The 23,025-nt window shown below is 40.4% G+C and overlaps 1 protein-coding gene across 10 annotated transcripts in view; it reads right to left on the bottom strand.

The window, feature by feature from the left end:
• Positions 1–23,025, bottom strand: part of LOC147030121 (ATP-dependent RNA helicase DHX58-like) — a 187,332-nt gene that overhangs the window by 80,715 nt on the left and 83,592 nt on the right. For all 10 annotated transcript variants that reach the window (XM_085873833.1, XM_085873837.1, XM_085873839.1 and 7 more), the window contains 2 exons: positions 21,786–21,976; positions 13,566–13,682 (listed from right to left, as the gene is read on the bottom strand). In XM_085873833.1, coding sequence (XP_085729959.1) covers positions 13,566–13,682; positions 21,786–21,976 — 308 coding nt within the window. The remainder of the gene's footprint in view (positions 1–13,565; positions 13,683–21,785; positions 21,977–23,025) is intronic.

The raw sequence follows: 23,025 nt of genomic DNA, 5'->3' as shown, positions 1-23,025 counted from the left end.
TGACCAGAGTCGCAGGGCCAGGCTGAATGGCAGAGCTGAGCTGTTCAGGGAGCTGAGGCGTAAAACTGTACGTGCACTGAGGGTGGACAAGGAGGCCTATGTGCGAGGAATCTGTGAGGGGGTAGAGCATCACCTATGGACAGGTGATTCTCGTCCCGCTTACAGGGGAATTCGCGCATTACGTTCATCCAAGCCCATCCCTCGGAGCACTACATTTCGAGCAGAGAGTGGTAGGCTCTTGACAGAGGAGTCTGAAGTGAAGGCCCGCTGGGCCGGTTACTTTGAGCGGTTGTACCAGGCTGATCCCCCAACTGTCGAGTTGGACGTCAAGGGTGTTACAATCCCCGTTGCTGACCCTCGAATCAACTGTGGTCCACCTACGCTTGTGGAAACACGGGCTGCGGTGAACCAGTTAAAACGGGGCAAAGCTCCAGGGATCTGTGGCATCCATGCCGAACTTCTCAAGGCTGGTGGAAATGCTGCACTCGTGTCGTTGCATGCAGTTTTGTGCTCTGCCTGGAACACAGGCATCATCCCAACTGACTGGAAGAGGGGCCTTGTTGTCCCTCTCTGGAAAGGGAAGGGTGGTCGCCAAGACTGGAACAACTACCGAGGGGTGACGCTGCTCTCAGTGCCGGGCAAGGTCTTTGCTCGGATAATTCTCGATAGGGTTCGCCACCATCTGCTTGAGCACCAGCGTCCAGAGCAGTCAGGCTTTACACCAACGAGGTCAACGATTGACCGTATCCTTGCACTTCGTGTCCTCACCGAACGCAGACGAGAGTTTCGGCAGGGGCTGCTTGCAGCCTATGTTGATCTCTGTAAAGCGTTCGATTCAGTGAATCGGGATGTCCTCTGGAGGATTCCTGGTCTTCGTGGGGTGCCACCAAAACTGATCGATCTGATGTCTGAACTCTACTCTGGTACTGAGAGTGCTGTGAAGTGTGGTGGTGCCATCTCTGACTTATTTCCAGTTATTACTGGAGTTCGTCAGGGATGTGTACTTGCCCCCACACTTTTCAGCACTTGTATGGACTGGATTCTAGGGAGGATGTCGGAGAGATCAAGTTGTGGTGCGTCATTTGGGAATGTCAAGATCTCAGACCTTGACTTTGCAGATGATGCAGTCATCTTTGCGGAGACTTTAGACATTCTCTTGGGGGCCCTCGAGGTGCTGAATGAGGAGTCGGAGCCGTTGGGATTACGGGTTTCTTGGGTCAAAACTAAGATCCAGGCTTTCGGTGACATCTTGGATGCTGCTGTCCTGTCTGTGTCTGTTTGTGGTGAGGATGTTGAGGTCGTGGAGAGATTCACTTACCTTGGCAGTGATATTCATGTCTCTGCTGGCTGCGAGTCGGAGGTCAATAGACGTCTGGGTCGGGCCTGGGGAGTCATGGATTCACTGGATCATGGGGTGTGGCGCTGCCGGTACCTGTGCGAGAGGACGAAAGTCCGAGTCTTCAGGTCCTTGGTACTTCCAGTCTTGCTCTATGGTTGCGAGACTTGGACTCTGACCAAGGATCTGAGACGGAGACTTAATTCCTTTGGTACCAGGTCTCTTCGGAGAATCCTTGGCTATCGCTGGTCGGATTTTGTGTCCAACGAGCGGTTGCTGAGAGAGACTCGGATGAGATTTGTTACCTGCATAGTCCGTGAGCGTCAGTTGCGGCTGTGTGGACATGTGGCTCGTTTTCCTGACTCTGATCCTGCTCACCAGATTCTCTCAGCGATGGAGTCTCATGAGTGGAGGAGGCCAGTGGGTCGACCACGTGCCTCATGGTTGCAACAGGTTGACCATCATCTCAAGGAAATGGGGATGGGCCTGGCATCTGCCTGGGGGATGGCCAGACGGAGGCCCCTGGAGTACCGGCGGAAAGTGGACGCAGCGACGTGCTGTTCTGGCACATGCTCCCATACCTGACCTGACCTGAGAACCCGGTCCATCATCAAGAACTGAATCAATTGAAATAGTGAAACCTGATGTTGAAAAAGTTATTAAAAAGACATTAAAAGAAATGAAAACTTTAAAGTTTTATATGGGAGTGAAAATGAATATGAAAAGACAAGATGAAGAACAAACTCCTAATATGAGAACAGATCTTCATTTTATAACATCATTTCAAGATTTTTTGAAAAGTGGGGTTTATGAAGAACTATCAAGACAAGAGGAGGATGTTGATAATACAGTGGTAGGAAGTGGATTTAATATTAAAAAAAAAAATCTTTTTAGATATACACATTCTAAAATCAAACCCTCTGAAAGGTTCTTCTTATATTGAATTACCAAAAAAAAAAAAAAAAAAACTAAAGAAGGCAGTTGTTAATATCAAGAACAATGATAATAAATGTTTTCTCTGGTCTGTTCTTGCTCACTTACATTGACCAAATTGTAATTCAGAAAGAGTAAAACAATATATGAAATATCAGAATACCTTGGACATTAAAGATTTTAAATTCCCAATGCCACTAACAGATATTCCTAAATTTGAGAAAAAGAATAACCTTTCAATTAATGTATATGGATTAACTGGAGAGAATAAAGTTCAGGTATTAAAAATTTCAAACATCGATAAAAATGAAGAAACACACATTGATCTTTTATATTTTAGTGTTGGAAACAATTCACATTATACATACATCAATAATTTATCAAGATTAATCTCTTCTCAGGTATTCAGAACAGCAAACAAAATATATCCTTGTAAGCGATGTCTTAATTCATTTCATACAAAAGAACGATTAGAACAACATTCAAAATATTGTAGTAATCATAAAAAAGCTGTAATTACAATGCCGAAACCTGGTGAAAAGATTTCTTTTGAAGATTATAATAAATCTATCATGCACCCATTTGTGATATACGCTGATTTTGAACGTATCCTTAAAAAGATAAATACTGCTTCTCCTAATCCAAAATAATCATATACAAATAAATATCAAAAACATATTCCTTGTGGTTTCTGTTATTATATCAAATCATCTGTTGGAGAAAAGTATAATAAACTTGAACATTATAGTGGAAAAAAAGCTTCACAAGAGTTTGTAAAACGATTAGAAAAGGATTGTACAAGACGAACTAAATTAATGAAAGAAACAAACGAACCGATTAAATTAACCGAAGAAGAAAAATTAGAATTTAGAAAGAACAATATCTGCCATATTTGCGAGGAGGAAATTGAGGAGCCTAAAGTTTGGGATCATTGTCATCTTAGTGGTAAATTTAGAGGTCCCGCTCATTCCTGTTGTCATGTGAATTATAAATTTCCTTCTTTTATTCCAGTCTTTCTTCACAACAGCGCCAACTGTAATACACATCTATTTATAAATGATTTATCTATTTATCTATTTATCTATTTATAAAAACACCAGGGAATACTTCTGCCATAACAAACACAAGGCAAAAGTATATTTCATTTACAAAAATGATATTCACAAAACCTTCAACTCGTATTAGGTTTCAAGATTCTTACAAGTTTATGGGAACACCACAAGCCGACCTCGCATCAAATCTAAGCTCCACGGGCTCTTTTCCAAATCTTAATTCAATCTTTCCAAAAGAGGAAATTCTAACTAAAGAGGAAATTCAGATTAAAGAGATAATTCAAAGTAAAGAGGAAATTCTAATTAATGAGGAAATTAATGAAGAAATTCTAACTAAAGATGAAATTCTAATTATAAAGAAAATTCAAACAATGAATGAAATTCTAACTAAAGAGGAAATTCTGATTAAAGATGAAATTCTGATTAAAGAGGGAATTCTAACTGGAGAGGGAATTCAAACAAGGAATAAAATTCAAAGTAAAGAGAAAATTCTTACAAGTAAGGGAATTTATCCTTATGAGCATATGGATTCATTTATGAGATTTAAAGAAACACGACTTCCTTCAAAAGAAAGTTTCTATAATAACCTTTATGAAGAAGAGATAAGTGATAAGGAATATAAACAGGCACAAGAAATTTGGGAAATATTTAAGATAACGAACCTTGGAGAATATCATGATTTGTATCTAAAAACAGATGTTTTATTGTTGGCTGATGTGTTTGAAGCTTTTAGATCACTCTGTCATAATAAAAATTGTTATGGATTGGATCCTGCCCACTATTTCACAGCCCCTGGTTTAGCTTGGAGTGCAATGTTAAAAATGACAAAAAAAGATATAGATTTAATCAGTGATGTAGATATGCTTTTGATGATTGAGAAGTCTAAGAGAGGTGGAATATCACAAGTATGTTCAAAAAGATATGCTTAAGCAAATAATAAATATCTTCGAAATTATGAGAGTGAAAAAGATAGTAATTATTTGATGTATTTTGATGCTCATAATTTGTATGGATGGGCAATGTCTCAATCTCTGCCTTATGGTAAATTAGAGTGGGTGGAAGAAAAGGATCATGAAAAGGCTTTGATGAATATTGTTATTTCTTCTCAAGAGGAATTGAATGAGGAAGAAGAAGGTTATTATTTTGAAGTTGATTTGAGGTACCCGAGTGATCTTCATAATAAGCATAAAGACCTTCCTTTTGCATGCGAGAAAGAAACCCCAAAGAAAGAATGGTTAAGTGATTATCATAAAAGTTTTAATATTAAAGGTAAATCAACAGAAAAGTTATTTACAACATTCTATGATAAAGAGGGATATGTTTTGCATCAGAGAAGCTTGAAACAGTTTTTGAGAGAAGGATTGAGAGTAGCTAAAATTCATAGAGTTTTAAAATTTAAACAAAGTCCTTGGATGAAAAAGTATATTAAATTCAATACAGATATGAGAACAAATACAAAAGTAAAATTTGAAGGGGAATTCTATAAATTGATGAATAATGCTGTCTTTGGAAAGACAATGGAGAATGTTAGAAACAGGCAAAACATTAGATTTGCAACATCTTGGAAAGAAGCTTCTAGATTGATAAATAAACCAAGTTTTAAGAGAGAAGAGGTTTTTTCAGAGAACTCTTCTGCTATTCATGTGGAAAAAGAAAGTATTGTAATGGATAAACCAATTTATATTGGAACAGCAGTTCTTGATTTAACAAAGATATTGATGTATGATTATTTGTATAATGGCTTAAAGAAAGAGTATGGTGAAAATCTTTCATTGTTGTATATGGACACTGATAGTTTTATCCTCGATATAAAAACTGTTGATGTTTCTAAAGATATGAAGAAAAATATTGGAGTATATGATACAAGTAATTTTCGTAAGAAGAGCGAGTTATTTTCAATAAAGAATGAAAATGTTATTGGTAAGTTTAAGGATGAGTTGGGTGGAAAAGTAATGAGTGAGTTTATTGGATTGAGAGCAAAGGCATATGCTTATAAGTATGGTGATCAGATTGATAAGAGGTTAAAGGGAATAAAGAAATTTGTAATAAAGAAATCAATAACTTTTAGAAATTATTATTATAATTGTTTGATGAATAAGAAAGAAGAATATCGGAAAATGAATACAATAAGAAGTTATAAACATAAGATATATAGTGAAGAAGTAAATAAAAAGGCATTAGGAGCCTTTGATGATAAGAGATTTATTTTAGATAATGGAATAGATTGTGTTCCATATGAATATTGTATGATAGAGTGTATGGAATAGATTGTGTTTTAATGATGGGAAGATGGGTTTGGGTTTTTAAGGGCTACCGCAGTGTTTTTTCACAATATATAAATGGTCAATCCAAGTATTAATCAAACTAAAGAGTGGAGAAAATCTCAGTCTTGGTATATAAATGGAAAACATAATGAATGTGAAAAATATCAAATAAGTCTTGTTGAAAAAATAACTAAAACAAAGGTAAACTTGAGGGGGAGCACTCGGGAGAGTGAAAAACCTTCGCCGCCAATACTGCTGGGTCACTCAAGTGAACCTTATATCTTATTCATTAAATATGACGTCAACAGTGCTGACAGAGTTATAGTTCTTTTCTCCAACATTTTTTTTGGGGGGGGGTGGGAGGGGTTGGAAATCACTTAAAACATGAAGAAATGCAAAAAAAAAGAATATCGGAATTTTGTTGAAAAAAAAGTTGCAAAAAATTTTTTTTCTCTAACAATTTCTTTTTGGGGGGGGGGGGTTGGAAATCACTTAACACATGTAGAAATGCAAAAAAAAAATTCAAATATTTTTTCAAAATGGCCACCATAGCGGCCATATTGAACTTTGGTCCAAGTCCAAAATTTAATGGCATGATCCTTGGACCATACCTAACCCCCCCCCCCACTAAGTTTCGTCGAAATCCGTCGAGGAGTTTTTCCGTAATACTGTTCACAAACAAACAAAGCCAGTAGGCGACGAGGGATTCGCTCGGATCGAAGCGCTGGATACGATGCTTTTCATTCTGACCGATCCACTGACGAAGATTCATTGCCAAGACGTATTGGTTCACATACAATTGTTCCTCTGCCTGGCAAGATTTTTCCTATTGCGTATTTTGCCAACTGGCACTCCTCATAAAAAATGACGGTAAATAGACACCTTATTTTTGAAGGACTACCATTTGAAAAACAATCGGTTTGATGGTTTGTGCAGTGGAGCCTCGCGTTGCGCGCGCGCACCCCCCCCCCACACACACACACACACACACACACACACACACACACACACACACACACACACACACACACACACACACACACACACACACACACACACACACACACACACGGAAAACCCGATAAACTTTTCTCAATGATCTTGTTTGACCACACCTCCTGAGCCACACAATATTTTTCATAAGCCACGCCCACTTTCCTACGCCACTCCCACTTTAAATAATAAATAATTGGAGGTGGTGTGTGGGTCGTGGAATCGTTTTCGGAAAATAAATAAATAATTGGAGGTGGTGTGTGGGTGGGGAATTGTTTTCGGTAAATAAATAAATAATTGGAGGTGGTGTGTGGATTGTGGAATCGTTTTCGGTAAATAAATAAATAATTGAAGGTGGTGTGTGGATCGTGGAATCGTTTACAGAAAATAAATAAATAATTGGAGGTGGAGTGTGGGTCGTGGAATCGTTTTCGGAAAATAAATAAATAATTGGAGGTGGTGTGTGGATCGTGGAATTGTTTTCAGTCAATAAATAAATAATTGGAGGTGGTGTGTGGGTCGTGGAATTGTTTTCAGTAAATAAATAAATAATTGGAGGTGGTGTGTGGGTCGTGGAATTGTTTTCGGTAAATAAATAAATGAATAATTGAAGGTGGTGTGTGGGTCGTGGAATCGTTTTCGGTAAATAAATAAACATATTATATTATTAGAAATCCACAAAGACAGAAATGCCGGTGATTCCATTTATTTTGGATCCTTTTCACTTTGGTCAAAAACGTTTGGATCGAGGAGAGATCGAAGGTGGAACGACGGTGTAATTCCTTACAAACACCGTATATACACCTTAAATGACGGTAAATGGACACCCGATTTTTGAAGGCTACCATTTGAAAAATAAAACCTCAATCAAAAATCGGCTCGAGTAAAATTTTCTAAATATCTCGAAGTGTTTAATTCCGAAGTCTCGTTTCTCTACATTCAAAACTGAAGGACAAGTATTGAAAATACTGTACGCGTATTTTCGGCTGCTGTACAGCAACGGGTGGTTGCTGGGCAACGAAATTCAAGCGCGCACATTCCCAGACCATATGGCAACTGTTGGCAAAGTTTCATTGAAATCGGTTCGCTGGTTCGTGCTGTGGAGCCTCGCGTTGCAGACACACATACACACACACACAGACAGACAGCCTGAAAACCCGACAATAAGGGATATCTCATATATAGCGAATCCAACAAACAGAAAGGGGTGAAAACAGTAACCTCCATCCATCTTCGAAGATGGCGAAGGTTAACTAGAGGGGGAGTACTCGGTAGAGTGCAAAACCTCCGCCGCCAATACTGCTAGGTCACTCAAGTGAACCTGATATCCTATTCATTCAATTTGACGTCAACAGTGCTCACAGAGTTATAGTTTGCAACTTTCCCTTTTATTTTTAACTTTTACATACTCAATTCATTCGTCATAACAAGATTCCTTGAGACAGAAATTGATTTTACGTGGGTATATCCACCTGAAGTTCCAAAATCAGCCGCAATTATAATTTTGGCATGTTTTTTGTTGAAAATCACTTATAGCATGTGGAAATGCAAAAAAAATTAAAAAAAATCGAAATTTTGTTGAAAAAAAATTTGCAAATTTTTTTTTTCTCTAACAATTTTTTTTTTTGGGGGGGGGGTTGGAAATCACTTAAAACATGTAGAAATGCAAAAAAAAATTCAAATATTTTTTCAAAATGGCCGCCATAGCGGCCATATTGGAGTTTGGACCAAGTCCAAAATCTTATGGCATGCTCCTTGGACCATACCTAATCCCCCCACCAAGTTTCGTCGAAATCCGTCGAGGAGTTTTTCCGTAATACTGTTCACAAACAAACAAACAAACAAACAGAAAGGGGTGAAAACAGTAACCTCCGATCTTCGATGGCGGAGGTTAATAAAACAAATAAGCGAATCAATTTAAAAACTCGTAAGTTAGAGGATGTAAAGAAAAAAAAATGTCCTTGAATGGACTGAAAACTTTGATGGTTATCAATTGAACAATGAAAAAACAATTTACTATAATCTCAAAATGATATGTGGCTCAGGAGGTGGTCAAACAAGAGCATTAAGAGAAGTTTATCATTTCGTAATGGCACAAAAGGGGTATCTTAAAAAATATAAAGATTCAAATGTTTTGTTTTTAAATATTTTAGATGGGGATTATTGTGCAAAGAAAATTAAACTATTGAAGGAATTTGAGAATGAACAAATCTTTATAGGTTCAATGAGTGAGCTAAACAATATGCATCGGTTATTTGATAAAGAGTGTCCCGAGGCTTCGACGTTTCAGATATTTCTTTCGAATCACCTTTAACAAATCACATTACCACTTTAGTACTTGAACAAATCTTTATCTTATTGCATGGGTTATTTGAAAAAAAAGTGTCCCCAGGTTAAAAGGGGAGACAAATAAATATACCTTGGGATAAAAAGGGGGTTTATTTTTAGGGGAAAAAATATGAATCGCTGAAAATCCCCCATTCATTTACATGGGGAAAAGTGAGCCAGAATCAGTATATTCACCCTACTCCTCACCTTTTGGGTTTGGGACAATTCTCATTCATCAAGTGTCTGATGGCTGTAAAAGGTCAGTGGTTTTTGTGTGCAGAAGCCTATTTAATGCAGAAAAGCAGGATGCTCAAATTTAATGCGAGTGACTTTCCAATGTAATCAGTCACTAAATTTCATTAGTACAGATATGGGAGAGGCTTCCCTCTTCAGACAGACCATAAACCGCTTCTGAATCTCCCAAAATTAGAGCTATCAACATCACCAATGTCAAGTGTGAGAACACAACGTCGGGCACTCGCCTGAGTGAACCATCAATATCTTTTGCAGTGCAAACGAGTATTGTGAGTCGTCATTTCCAGATGGAAGTATCAATGAAAGTGCATGGTGTGTGCCTCTGACGAGAGCAACCAGCTGAGTGACTTCCGCAGTTCTTTGTAATGACGCGATTGCTGTTGAGCAAGAAGTATGCAATATCCCAGTTCTGAGTGTGCCAGTGACCCTTCTGGGCAAACACAACTATGACATTGAAGCTAGCTTCTGGTTGTATCGCAAGTGAAGTGATGATATGATACCCCTGAAATCTAAACGTTACAAAACAAAAAGCACAAAATAAATGTGCAATGGTGAAACCTACATATCATCTGTCGATGTTTGGACCTCATTCTGCATTTTTCTTCAATAAAATGTATCACAGACAACTTGCTGGCCAAAGCAACTTGAATGTTATTATTATGATGTTGAATACAAATACTTTTAGCAGTTGTGAAATCAACACCACCAGTTATGAAAGTACTTGCACCAGTTAGATATGTTCTTCTGTCCTAATGTTGGGGTGTTTCCCCACTTTTCCACTGTGTTCAAGCTGTTCTGATCTGTTCTAGCTCTTCCATGAGGCTCGACCTTGTATACAAAATCAAAAACATCATAAAATTTGCACAATATTGCAACAGCATGGTAGAGATTTGAAAAGCACTCTTCATAGAGAATATGTATCTAGATTATAGTAAACGTGCCAACTTTAACATTTACAGAGATGCCAACTTTTGGAAATCAGAATTAGGGAGGATTTTGCAACCGACACCAAATAATGTGCGCGAAGCGCACATCTTGAGCGCGGAGCGCTCGACCCTTGCGGCGGGGTCCAGGGCCCGCCTTAGGGCCCTGGAAGCTCTGGGGTTCTCGACGCTCTCGAGTGCCCTCTGAGCCCTATTTTGGAGCATTTAACATGTTAAGAATTTCCACTTTTTGAACAAAAAAAGGGGAAAATTGTGCACTTTTTAATGTTACATGTATGTTAATATTAGTAAGTTAGGGGACAATCAAAGATTAACAAAAAGCACAAAAGAAGCAATATTTTTCTTACCTTACTGGCTGGTACTACTGCTGCTTGCTTTTTCCATGGCAGCTTTGCTGAGTGACAGCTGTGTGGCTCTTTTAGCCCTTCTGATTATGTCTTTGCTGTATTCTCTCTGGTAGCAAGGGGTGCTATGAGCTAGTTTTTCAATTAAGAGAGCTTCCAGGGTTTTGACACTCAAATTGGGACGAAATTCAGTATGATTCTTCCGTACAAGACTGAGTGCCCGCTCACATGATGCGTTCGAATGAGGAATGACCAAGATTCCCTTCATCACTTTGCTCAAATTAGGATACTTCTTGGCACCAGTGCAGGGATCTGTGAGCTGTGAAATCCGATGCCACTGCTCATCCACTCTCACTGTCTCAGTAGCAATTGTAGCTATGGAGGCGTCTGCCTGGTAGTGAGCGAATTCACTCTCAAGACTGTCTATGTCACTATCACCGCCACTGAACAGACAGAGGAATTTCTTGATGAAAAACTCCACACAGTCAAACCCCACTTCTTGGTGTAGCTTAACATCCAGCACCTGAGCATGCTTGGCTAATTCATCATCTAGCGGCCAGGTTTTGAAGATGTAATTGCAGGCTTTCACATAATATGAGCGAACTGCACTGAAGAAACCTTGGATGTCTGACTCACTCAGAGTGAAGGTGGATTTCTTGAGACTCCTTTGTTCCCTTATATACAGTTTGGCATCGTTCCCAATCATGAGGTCCTCATCATTCTTCTGATGATTTCTGTCAGAGAAGGGTACATTTACCAGAGCAACCGATGACACCGATGGTTTCAAAAACCGTACGAAGATATCTTTCAGAAGACCATTCAATTCTCCGTGCAGGAGATGAATACAGGGTTCGTCTCTTTGGAGCAGAAGATTCCCCTTCTCAAAAAGCTTGTTAGCATATCGAAGGAAGAAACAATAGAGTTTTGTTTGTGGAGACAAGAACATCCTGTTGACACGTTTTTCTCTAGATTCCTGCACAGTGTTTGAGGAAGATGCGCTTTTAGTTGTAGAACTCGTAGTACACTTAGCCGCAGGGCGATCACACTTGCGTTTACTGCCAGCAGAAGAGGTCAGACTCGTAGTACCAGATCCAATTTTAAGTTTGAGGAGAGAGCTTGAGGTAGGTGCAGCCAAGGAAGAAGACCTCTGATTCGAAGGTTTTGCTGAGCTTCTATCAAGTGATTTGGCAAAAGCAGAACTTAACTTGGGTCCTTCTTTGCCTGTAGATGGGACTATCACAGTCTTTCTCGACTCTGAAGGGATCTGCTTTGTAGATGAACGTGATGAAGGGCCGGTGATGCTACCTGCTCTCAGCATTGGTTTTGGTGCCGTCCCTGCTGTCTTCTTCGCAGCAGATACTGCAGTGGTAGTGGTGAATGCTGCTCCACTAGTGCTTGATCCTGCAGTGCCAGTACTGGCAGTAGATACAGTGCCGTCCTTCTTGCTCGTTGTTAGAGTCTTGGCTACAGTTGGTTGCATTTTTCTTCGTACTTCTTCTTTGAAGAAGAGGCGAAGTGGCTCCCACTGTTCAATCAGCCTGTCTAGGCACTGACCAAGGGACAGCCACCTTGTTGCGACATGCTTCAGAATCTTGTGTGTCGGGGCATCACAGAGTTCTTGCAGTGCTTTCACTCCTTTGACGCGTTTACTACTTTTGTCCAAGTAGTAGTAAATATCGATGAGAAAGTCATCTAATTCAATGGGTAAGGCCTGAGCCGCCTTCTTGGCCGTATTGTGCATCATAGGGCAAGGGCATCCCATGATGTAGCACTCTGGATTTTGTTTGTGGATATAAGCAGCGACTCCTTTGTGCTTGCCCACCATGACAGAGGCATTATCAGCACAAAAGGAAACACAATTTCCCCACGGAATTTTCCTGTCACTGAACTCATGATCAAGCAGTTTGAAAATGTTTTCTCCAGTGGAATCTTGTTTGCACGCAGGCAAACTTAGCAAACCTTGCTTCACAATCCCAGCACTGTTGTCATAGTACGAAATCAGGACAGGATATAGCTGGGCCTCACCACTGTCATTGCTACCGTCTGTAGCTAGGCTAAATGGAGCTAGTCTAGCAATATCGGCAATAGATGAAGCAGTAACATTTGACAACTCACCAATTATTGCTGAAGTTTTTGTTCTTGCACATCCATACTTTGAAGCAACTTTTGAATCTGGAAACATCTTTTGAAATCGAGGTCCAGCATGATCTGAGACTGATATGGGCAAGTTATGTTCCACAATAAATCCACTAAAGAGAAGTTCCGCTCGGGTAACATCCTCTTCCTCGCTTGTCCCTTGTTTGGTGAAATAATTCAGAAGTGTACCGGTACTCGTGCTCGAAGATCTCTCCTTTGCAATGTCTGTGTGCCGTTTGCTTCCAACGTGCTTCCGAATATCATCGCGACCTCCGTGCTCAACTGAAATATCAACGCTGCATACTGTACAATACGCATGATGAATTCCTCTTTCAGACTTTCGAATACACGGGTATTGGAGACTGTATTCGGTCTTGTACTTCTGAGACCATTTCTTGGTCTTCGTAAGCTTCTTTTCTGCCATTTCGTAATCAACATCGAGGGCTTGAAGCATCGGTAACTTCGAAGTCGATGTTCCACAGCTGCAGCGCGACTCGTAGAACTCTAGCGGCTGTTAAACACCGCACGGTGGTCGCGACCGCCGGGCTGGTACGGGGCCCAGCTGCATGCAGTGAGCGTATCGCATGCATATACACTGTGCATACATACCGCATGCACTGTATTGCACACATACCGCATGCACTAAATCTCAGTGCATGATCGCATAAGCGAGATCCAGACCCAATGTTTCGCTGCTCCTCATTTGAATTTGCAATTTTTTACGTACAATTTGGTAGCAGCGAACGTTATGGAGTTACCACATGCTATACGTAGCAGACGATGCTTTTCATTCAATTCTCATACTAGTACATTCTGATGAGTGAACAGTGCAAAAGTATCAAAATTTCGGGAGGATAAGGATAGTGATCGTAAGGGCGGGAGTTTGGGTGAATTTTCGGAAGCCTCCCGATGAAATCGGGAGGGTTGGCATCTGTGCATTTATCCATTTTCAGAGTGAAATGTGTTTTGTGGATAAATACCTCAGTTCTCTCTTCTGCAATACGTGACGAACTTTTGGGCTCTTTTGTGTGCTTCTTGAGCTCTTCAATGTTGTTATGCACTGTCATTATTCTGTTGGCATCCAAATTGGCACAAATCTGTGAGGAAGAAAGAGACAAAAAGAAAACGGTTCAAGAATTGCCGATAGCTACAAACTTTGACGATACGGTGCCTTCAAAAAGTATTCATACACCACAGCTTTTGTCACGTTTTGTTGTGTTACAGCCTGAATTAAAAATGGATTAAATTTAAATTTATTTGTCACCGATCCAAACAAAATACCCCATAACGACAAAGTGAAAATATGTTTTTAGAAATCTTTACAAATTAACTAAAAATGAAAAGTTGAAATGCTTTGCGTCAATAAGTATTCATTTCCCTCAGTCAATACTTTGTAGAAGTGTCTTCAGCAGGGATTACCGCTTCAAGTCTTCTTGGGTATGTCTGTGTCAGCTTTGCACATCTGGATTTGTGGATTTTCTCCCATTCTTCCTTGCAGATTTGCTCAAGCTCTGTCAAGTTGGATGGAGACATGTTCTTGTTCTGAAACCATGCCAGTGTTGCTTTGGCTGTGTGATTGGGGTCATTGTCCTGATTAAATGAAATCTTTGCTGAAGTCCAAGGTGTTTTGCACTCTGAAGCAGGTTCTCCTCAAGGATTTGCCTGTATTTGTCTCCATTCATTGTTCCCTCTATCCTAACATGTCTCCCAGTCTCTGGTGCTGAAAAGCATCCCCATAGCATGATGCTGCCACCACCATGTTTCATGGTAGGGATGGTGTTAGATGGGTGATGAGCTGTGCTCAGTTTGTGAGATGTAACCTTGCATTCAGACCATAGAGTTCAATTTTATTCTCATCTTTCCACAGAATCTTTTGCCTCATGCTCTCAGTGTCTTTAACGTGACTTTTTGCAAACTCCAGGCATGCTGTCATGTAAGTTTTCTCAGGAGTAGCTTCTAGCTGGCACCTCTCCCAAAAAGCCTAGATTTGTGAAGTGATACAGAGATTGTTGTCCTTCCAGCAGGTTCTCCCATCTCAACCAAGGAACTCTGTAGTTCTGTCAGAGTGGTCATTGGGTTCTTGTTCACCTTCTGAACCAAGGTCCTTCTTGCCCTATTGCTCAGTTTGGTCAGACAGCCAGCTCTAAGAAGAGCCTGGGTAGTTACATATTCTTTCCATATCCTCATGATGGAGCTCACTGCGCTATTGGGACCTTTCAACACGCTATAAATTGTTTTATATCCTTCCCCAGATGTATGCCTCCTGACAATTATATCTCGGAGTTCTATGGACAGCTCCTTGGACTTGATGGTGGAGTTTCTGCTCTGACATGCACTATCAGCTGTGGGATCTTATATAGAAAGGTGTGTTTCTTTCTAAATCATGTCCGATCAATTGAATTGGCCATTGATGGACTCCAATCAAGTTGTAGAGCCATCTCAAGGATGATCAAAATAAATTGGATGCACCTGAGCTCAATTTGGAGTGTCACAGCAAAGGGGTTGAATACTTATTGACGCAAAACATTTCAGCTTTTCATTTTTAATTTGTAAAGATTTCTCAGAGCATGTTTTCACTGTGTCATTATGGGGTATTTTGTATAGATTGGTGACAATTTTTTTTGTTCAATCCATTTTAAATTCAGGCTGTTACACAACAAAATGTGACAAAAGTCAAGGGGTGTGAATACTTTCTGAAGGCACTGTAACTGCTTCAAAACTGACCAATGCACAATAAATATATCAGGAAGCCGCTAGACTTCCAATGTCGGGATTGCACAGACACAACACAGGTTTAATACAACAAAAGTCCTCAAAAAGATCTACCAAGATACAAACTTATCCACCAATATAAAGTCGACACCAGTCATCTGTAGAGGATTTCACATGCAACAATATTTTGGACAGCATCAATGAGCTACAAAACTGAGTGACCCAAAATAGCCTGTTTGTAATTCTTCTTCTTCTTCTTCTTCTTCTTTTCAGACAGCCTAACTCAAAATTGGTTTTAGCTCTGGACTTGGATTAAACACAAATCTACTGCATTGTGTATTGGGAGGGTCCATGACTACTCAAACTTTTCATGGCTTGAAAGGATTTCACGAAAAGTAGGCATAACCATGCATAGTAATATTAAGGGAAACGAGGGGTGGGTGGATCAAACTATGTCAATCAGCCTGGTGGGGGCAGGACCATGGCGAAACAATTGCCAGAGGGGTAATCACACCTAAATGGGTGTGGTTTACGGAATAATATTACTTACAGCCCGACAGTAGCAATAACAGACAACCACCTTGAAAGACAGGTGTGGTTAATGGTGGGATATTACCTACAGTCTGAAAACCATTGCTAATTATCACAGGAACTTCTGTCTAAGCTTGCAGGCACGCACACACGCAGCCATGCAGTTTGTCGTCCGCTTGATGTCACTGAAGTGTGACAGGCATTAAATAAAATTGGCGAGCAAAAATATAAATACATTTTTAAAAGTACAGAATCAAGAAATAAAAATATATTAAATTTTTCTTTATACTGAATGTAGGGATGATATGCCAAAAGGTATGTAAACAAGGTCAGGATGGACACAATAAATTATCATGTGAAACCATCCCTACATGTTTCTTTGAATCATGGTTGTACCTGCAAATGACACTATACATCTCTGTCCATCTAGTTAGCTTAATTGTGTGTCGTTGGTTGTTATCTCCATATATTTCAGATGGTGGAACAGAATCCTATCAGGTCTCGAAGTATCCATCTCCATTTCGGTAAGGGGTGGGGGCGGGGGGGAGGAAGGGTCACGATTCATGGACCAAGCTGTGAAGTTTTCTTGTTCTCAAAGTTTTGTTCTGAGGGCTCTTTTCAGGATCTTCACTGAGTCCCGGACAGCTTCCAACTGTAGTTCCTTTGTTGCAATATTCCCAGGGATGCGTTTTTCAAGATATCTATCAGGTTCTTCTTCATCATTCCCATTGCTCCATTGATCACTGGTACAATTTGGGAATTCTTCAGGTTCCAGGATCTTTTCACTTCATTGTCTTGCTAGTTCATCATTTTCTTCATTTTTGTGTTTTTTTTATTTTACAGTTTTCTGGTTTTAAAATTTTTAAGTATGGCCTTGTTTAGTAGTACGTGGTCTATTGTTCCATAGCATCCTCTTTTACATCCCTTCTGTTCTGTCTTGAGGCCTTCTTGTGTTAGGTGGTGGTACATCATTTCTGTGATTATTTCCATCAGAAGTTTGTATGTTGTTGGTGGACATGTTATTGGTCAATACTTGTGGAGTAGTTGGGTTTCCTCTGATTTTGGGATGAGGAAGGTGTTACCTTCTTGGTTTTTTTATTTTTTATTTGGAATACCATGTCGAGGCTCGTATAAGAGCTCACACACAGAACATAGAAAATGCAGAAGAAAAGAGGGGTGGGAGAGGGAAGCACAAATAGTGGAGAACAGAGACAACAGGAGATCTGTGGAAGGGAGAGGGATGGGGCAGGGTACACGGGGTATACAACATGGACATTACAGGGACTTTCAGGAAGGAAAACAGGGAATTTTAAGGAGGTGGGTTTGGTGTGGATTAACGAGGGTAGAAAAAAAAGATTTTGGATGGGGGAAGATATGACATGGTGGTGAACAGCTGTTTTGAAAACCTGGAAGAAGGAGTGGGATTGAAGAGAGTGTGGAAGTTTGTTCCAGAGGTGGGAAAAAAGAGGAATGAGAGAGGAGTGAAGATAAGCAGTCATTCTTGATTTTGGCACTTTCACCAAAAGGGTTTTTTTAGCAGACCTTGAATACTCTATGGAGATATAGGGGGACAAAGCACAGACATAGCAAGGGGGGGGGGGGTGCAAGGCTGGAGAGGAGACGATGGAAGACAGAAAGACCACCGACCTGCCTGTGGTGAGAGAGTGAGAGACCCAAAGACTCAGCTTCATCGCGGGAGATACCAATGATCCTAAATGCCTTGGTTTCCACAGCATGAAGCCGAACTGGGTGTGAGGCAGGAACACCACCCCAGAGGGGGGAGCAGTACTCCATCAGACTGTGGATGAAAGCCTTGTAAGTGGTTAGAAGCTCAGGCATGCCAAGGAAGGACATTGCATGACGTAGAATGCCCAGTCGCCGACCGGCTGTGGAGGCCAGCTTGGAAATGTGGCTGTCATAGGAAATATCATGGCAGATGGTTAGGTCAAGGGGATTGTGGAGAAAGTAGATGGAGGCAGGGGGGGGATCCAGACGGTCCTTTCAGAGAGACATTGTGAGTGTGAGATTTGTCAGGGTTGAAAGACATGCTCCAATGCTCCAAGTGTTTTACCAGCTTGTTATTTTATCCAGGTTTGCAGAGAGTGAAGAGACTGCTGCCTGCCGATCAAAGGGATGAGAGATGGTTCAGCAGAGGGTGAAGTCATCAGCAAAGAGATAAAGAGGATGTGAGCCAGTCATCCATTACCTCCTCCCCTTGGATAAGTTTGTTGAATGCTCATGCGCAGTGTTTGTGGGGAGCATCTAGTTGCTTTAGCCAGAAATTTGGAACTCCATCTGGGCCTGCACTTTTAAAGTTTGGCATTTTTGCAAGTTGTTTAAAAAAAAAAAAATTTCTTCTTCATCTATTATTATCATTGAGGACATTGATTATCTTGCCAAAACGAAGTTTTTGCAAGATCTGTTACTTGGTAAGTTTTTTTGTTTGTTTGTCTGTAATCATTGGATTTTTCACCTTTATATCACTCTGTAGAGCACAATTCTCATCGGAAACTTGTGGGTACACATATCGTAGTATTATTACAATACCCTTCAGCACACATAAAGGTCAAGATCAAAGGTCAAGGTCACTTTGCGGTAAATCATGGAGGTCGACGAAACCCTTATTTTTTGAGTAATTTTAATCGAATCATCTCCAAACTTTATGGGAATGTAGTATATGGTCTGGCGCTCAGCTGATTGGTTTTTGGTGGCGATTGGCCTTGACCTTCATGGTTAGCACCTGAGGTCAAACATATTTGACCCCAAGGTCAAATTTTCAAGTTTTAGGAACCATATCGTGTAGTACCTCAAATTGAACACCTCGATGAGTGCTTTCTAGATATGTCAAGCTTGAGACATTATGACGTCATTTGGTGACGTTATGAGGCAAACACATATTTTTCATGGTTACTCTAGAACGATTCTCATCGGAATCTGTCGTAGGCAGATATTCCTCAAGGAGTCGCTCCTGGTGGATAGCAGCTCTGTTCACCTCAGTGTGACCTTAAAGAAGTCACATGTGGTCACCTTTTGGCTGGTTTGTTTTAGGTGTTGCTTCCCCCCCACCCGCCCCTCCAAATTTTTGCATCCACTCCAACTCATCTTATTTTGAGTCTTCATAGATTCCTTTCCAAAAGTTTTGAAATCTATTCTTTTTGGGGAGACTTGTTACATCTTGCATTTACTTCCTTATTTCAGGGTAGAATGTCTTTGGGTCATTTTCAAACAACTGGTTCTGTTTTCTCCCTTTGTTAACTTTGTCATAGTTTTTTTTAATCTTCATTGCTATCATTTCTATTTTGAGTTTGTTTTCAGCAACCATTGTATCTCGGTCTTTGTCCTCGGCTTTATCTATTTTTATTTTTAATTCTCTTCAATAGCTTTGGGCTTCTATTTCCATGTATAAACTGCTGCATTTGTTTCCACGGTGGTGCATGGTCTTTGTATGCAGGGCCTGGTTCATTAGCTTTCCTGGAACGTAGTTCTGGGGAGCTTATGGGATGGTGCGTCATCCGTTCGTCCACAGACATTTGCAACATCTTCTCTGAAACTACATACACAAAACTACACACACCTAAATTTAATAATGAACTAGCATAACCCGCGCTCTGCGCGACATGTTGGGGTGGGTGTGTTTGAGAAAGGAACTGATGCAGAGTATCAGTAGTAATTTTACTTTCATGCAGTAAGTGGAATACAATGTTCAAAGTACTTCTTGATACACAATGTTTTGGGTTATAGCATTGTCATTGTGGAACCCTTGTTTTGTAGTTGGTATAATTTGCACCGTAATGTCCGAGAACCGGCGTGATCGTGAGAAGGCAACATATAGCTGACCGTGGCTGAACACCGGCTGTGGAAGATATAACCCAACTTTATCAAAGGTTTGGCCTTGCGATTTGTTTATAGTCATGCAGTAGCTGACTCTTACTGGAAACTGTGTTCTTTCAAGAATGAATGGCAAGTTCACATCTGATGGGGCCAGTTTGATTCATGGTATCAACACATAGTCATCTTTGTTTGCCCCAGTTAGGATCTCGGCATCTAGAACATGGGTGTGGAGATTCCTAACAATCAGTCGTGTACCATTACATAACCCTCTTTTTATATCTAGGTTACGTAAGAGCATGATAATGACACCAGGCTTCAAGAGTAGTCTGTGCAGAGGCATGCCAGTTGGGGTAATGGAGTTAAGAAATTCTAAAGGATATTGCTCAGCCTCTCATGGATCTTCGCAAATGACTTGGTCTGCACTAAAGTATACTTTGATAGTGCCTGGTAATTTGTGTGTGATGTCATCATTCATTCTAAGGGCATACGGATTTGTGGGTGTCAGGATGACAGTGTTTGACAGGAGTCGAGGGTTTTGTAGGTTGATGAACACTTCAGTTTCCAAATGTTCCTTGACGACTTCACAATCAGGTGGAACCTGAATGCAGTGTGGAATATCGGGATGGTTGTAGCGCAATTGCCCATTGCCTAAGCGAAGTAACCACTGTGCGAAGTCCTGTAGGACACAAAGCCAAATGCAGTAACCGTTTTTGGCACGATTTCACTGTTTCAGAACCATTTTATTTACTTTTTTTTGTACCATGCACCTCATATGGTCTTTGAGATAATGTAAGCTGAATATCACGTTACTCGAGCGCAGACAAAGTCGAAGATAGCGCGACACGAAACCACAAACTCAGAAATAATATATAAGATCATTATCAAACAGGAAATGACTGAAGGAGATTCTGCAATACCAGATCTACAAAATCTAGTAGCCACACAACAGTTAATAATAGAGCCCAAACTGCGTCCGCATGTACGATTGCCTCATTACGAGCCTTTTGTTGTTTCTTGCGCTCCATTAAATGTAGTAATCAGAAAAGCATGCGGGAACAAACCTAAGTTTAATAATGAATCGTCATTGAACAGGAAATGACATACGAAGATCCTGCAATACTAGATATACAAGATCTAGTGGACACACAACAGTTAATTCATAATGGCGCCCAAACGTAAAATGATGGACAAAACTAATCGTGCCAAAAGGCTGAGAAAGGTTACGACATTGTGTGAAGAAATGGAGTTGTTAGATATGTTGGCAAAAAGTGAAAGTGCGCCATCTTTTGGCCGCCATTACTGGATCAATGAATCCACTCTGTGTAAACGCGAGTCAAATATCTATTCAAGTGTTCCCGCACTGCAAAGTGAAAATGGCACTTTCTAGTCCCATGATCATGATTGAAAGGATGGAAAAAGCGCTTAATGTTTGGATTGTGGACAATACAGAAAAATTTGTCTTGGAGTGGACCGGTGTACAGGAGAACACATTGTGGATTTACCCCGACTGAATGGACCGATGATAAGGGAGATATCATTGTGATTTACTCGACTTTGAGTGGACCACTCAGTTATAGGAACATTTTTTGGGGAATTTCTTATAGGTCTTATTACTTGCATTATTTCTCTATTGTGGCAGACCAGCCCCATCACTTTGCCTGCTAACCACTCGAAAAGGATCATGGATAGATATGATGCGAATATGGTGCGACAGCACATTGCCCACTGAGGGCCAAGAAGGGCACTCCCTCCCAGTGTGTGTGTGGGGGAGGGAGAGGAGAAGAGGCGGGGGTACCCGCTTGTATTAAAATGGAACATCAGCCCAAATATCAAAGTACACGGTCAAACTAACACACCTGCACCTTAACCGTAAGTAGTATTATTAAGGCTCATTGTCATTCAAAACACATGCAACTGAGCCCATCAGACGAAAATGCATTGTCAACCCATAATCATTTCGGTATTTTGTCATTAAACCTGACTTTAACATACCCTCATATCTAGCTAGCCCCTTCAAGGAAAAAAAAATCATCATTTTGTCCAAATATAATGATGGTATTAAATGATTCGGGGATAAAACAGGAATTAATTACTTGCAAATGTATGATTTGTAAGATGAGATCTACCTTAAGAATGTGGCTCTGTGCCCTGTAAACATCTTTTGCACCTCCAACACCAGGTGATGCAGTGAGCCCCACGATCTGTGGCAGGTGTTTTCCTTGATCATGTTTACTTTCCAGATAGCGTGCCATTATTTTGTTGTAGATATTTTCCTTGGTCGTGTGGTGGCACTCATCAAAGATGAGTAATGAAAAATCTGCACAGAAGAGTTCTCGGTATCAGTGTTAGGCAAATTTCCCAGAAGAAAAATTATCTTGGTAGAACAGTATTGCCATGAAGTATATTATATTGTGGTTATGTGCCATTTCAGTCATCAAATCCTTTGTTCTACTACTTTGTAAATTACAATGGCATCACAAAACATGACATTAAAAATCATATTAGATTCCCAAAATATGGGACAATACATGATATGAGATAACAAGAATGCTCTGAAATGCACACAAAGTATATGCAAAAGTAAATTGATACCTCTATGCTGTTACATTTCTGCCACTTGATATTTGAAGAGCCCCAGGTGAGACGATTCCAATGGGAAGGGGGAGGAGCAATGCAGTGAGAGGAGCATTGAGGAGATTGTGAAAGGTAGAAAACATGAATCTTATATGTGCATCCTGGACAAACATGCCTCACACCCATGACATTCTGCTCATGTGCACTCCCCATCCATGCAACTCCACATGGACTTCCTTACTGCTGTGCCTTCTGCTGCGACTCAGAGACAATACATTCACACCAGCTTAGCTATTTTCTCCCTGCCTTTGTTTTCAGAATAAACCTAATCATCTTGAAGTCATATCTACCAAGACAAAGTACTAATACTCATTTCTCACCCTGTGAAGGATTTGTAACCTGTCAAGGATTGGTTATTAGCAACAGAAATGTTCAAGACTTGTCATGAGCTCCCCAATGCTGTTATGAGTATGGTCCTACTCTTTTCTTTTATCCAAAATCTCAGATTTGAGTTTCACAATATATGCATGTGAACTTTCCTTGATCAAGCTATGTCCATCCCTTCCTTTCCAAAACACTATATTTATGTTCCTAATCTCAAACAGCATGCTGGCGAAACATCAGGAACAGCATGTCACTGTTTAGCTAGCCATTTGATTGACAGTTTCATTGTCATATTTCACAAACAACGCAAATACACAAGCTTTTCTTGTTGAGACATTCTCATCCTTTCCTCAACAGTATCTAAAATGATGCCATTTCATCGAGATTGAAGCATGTTCAACGAGAACG

This window comes from Eptatretus burgeri, chromosome 3, assembly GCF_056783735.1.
Source record: "Eptatretus burgeri isolate ZD-2024b chromosome 3, Ebu_testis_v1, whole genome shotgun sequence".
Classification (NCBI taxonomy): Eukaryota; Metazoa; Chordata; class Myxini; order Myxiniformes; family Myxinidae; genus Eptatretus; species Eptatretus burgeri.
The sequence above is the reverse complement of the archived record's forward strand: the minus strand, read 5'-3'. Positions and strand labels throughout refer to the sequence as shown.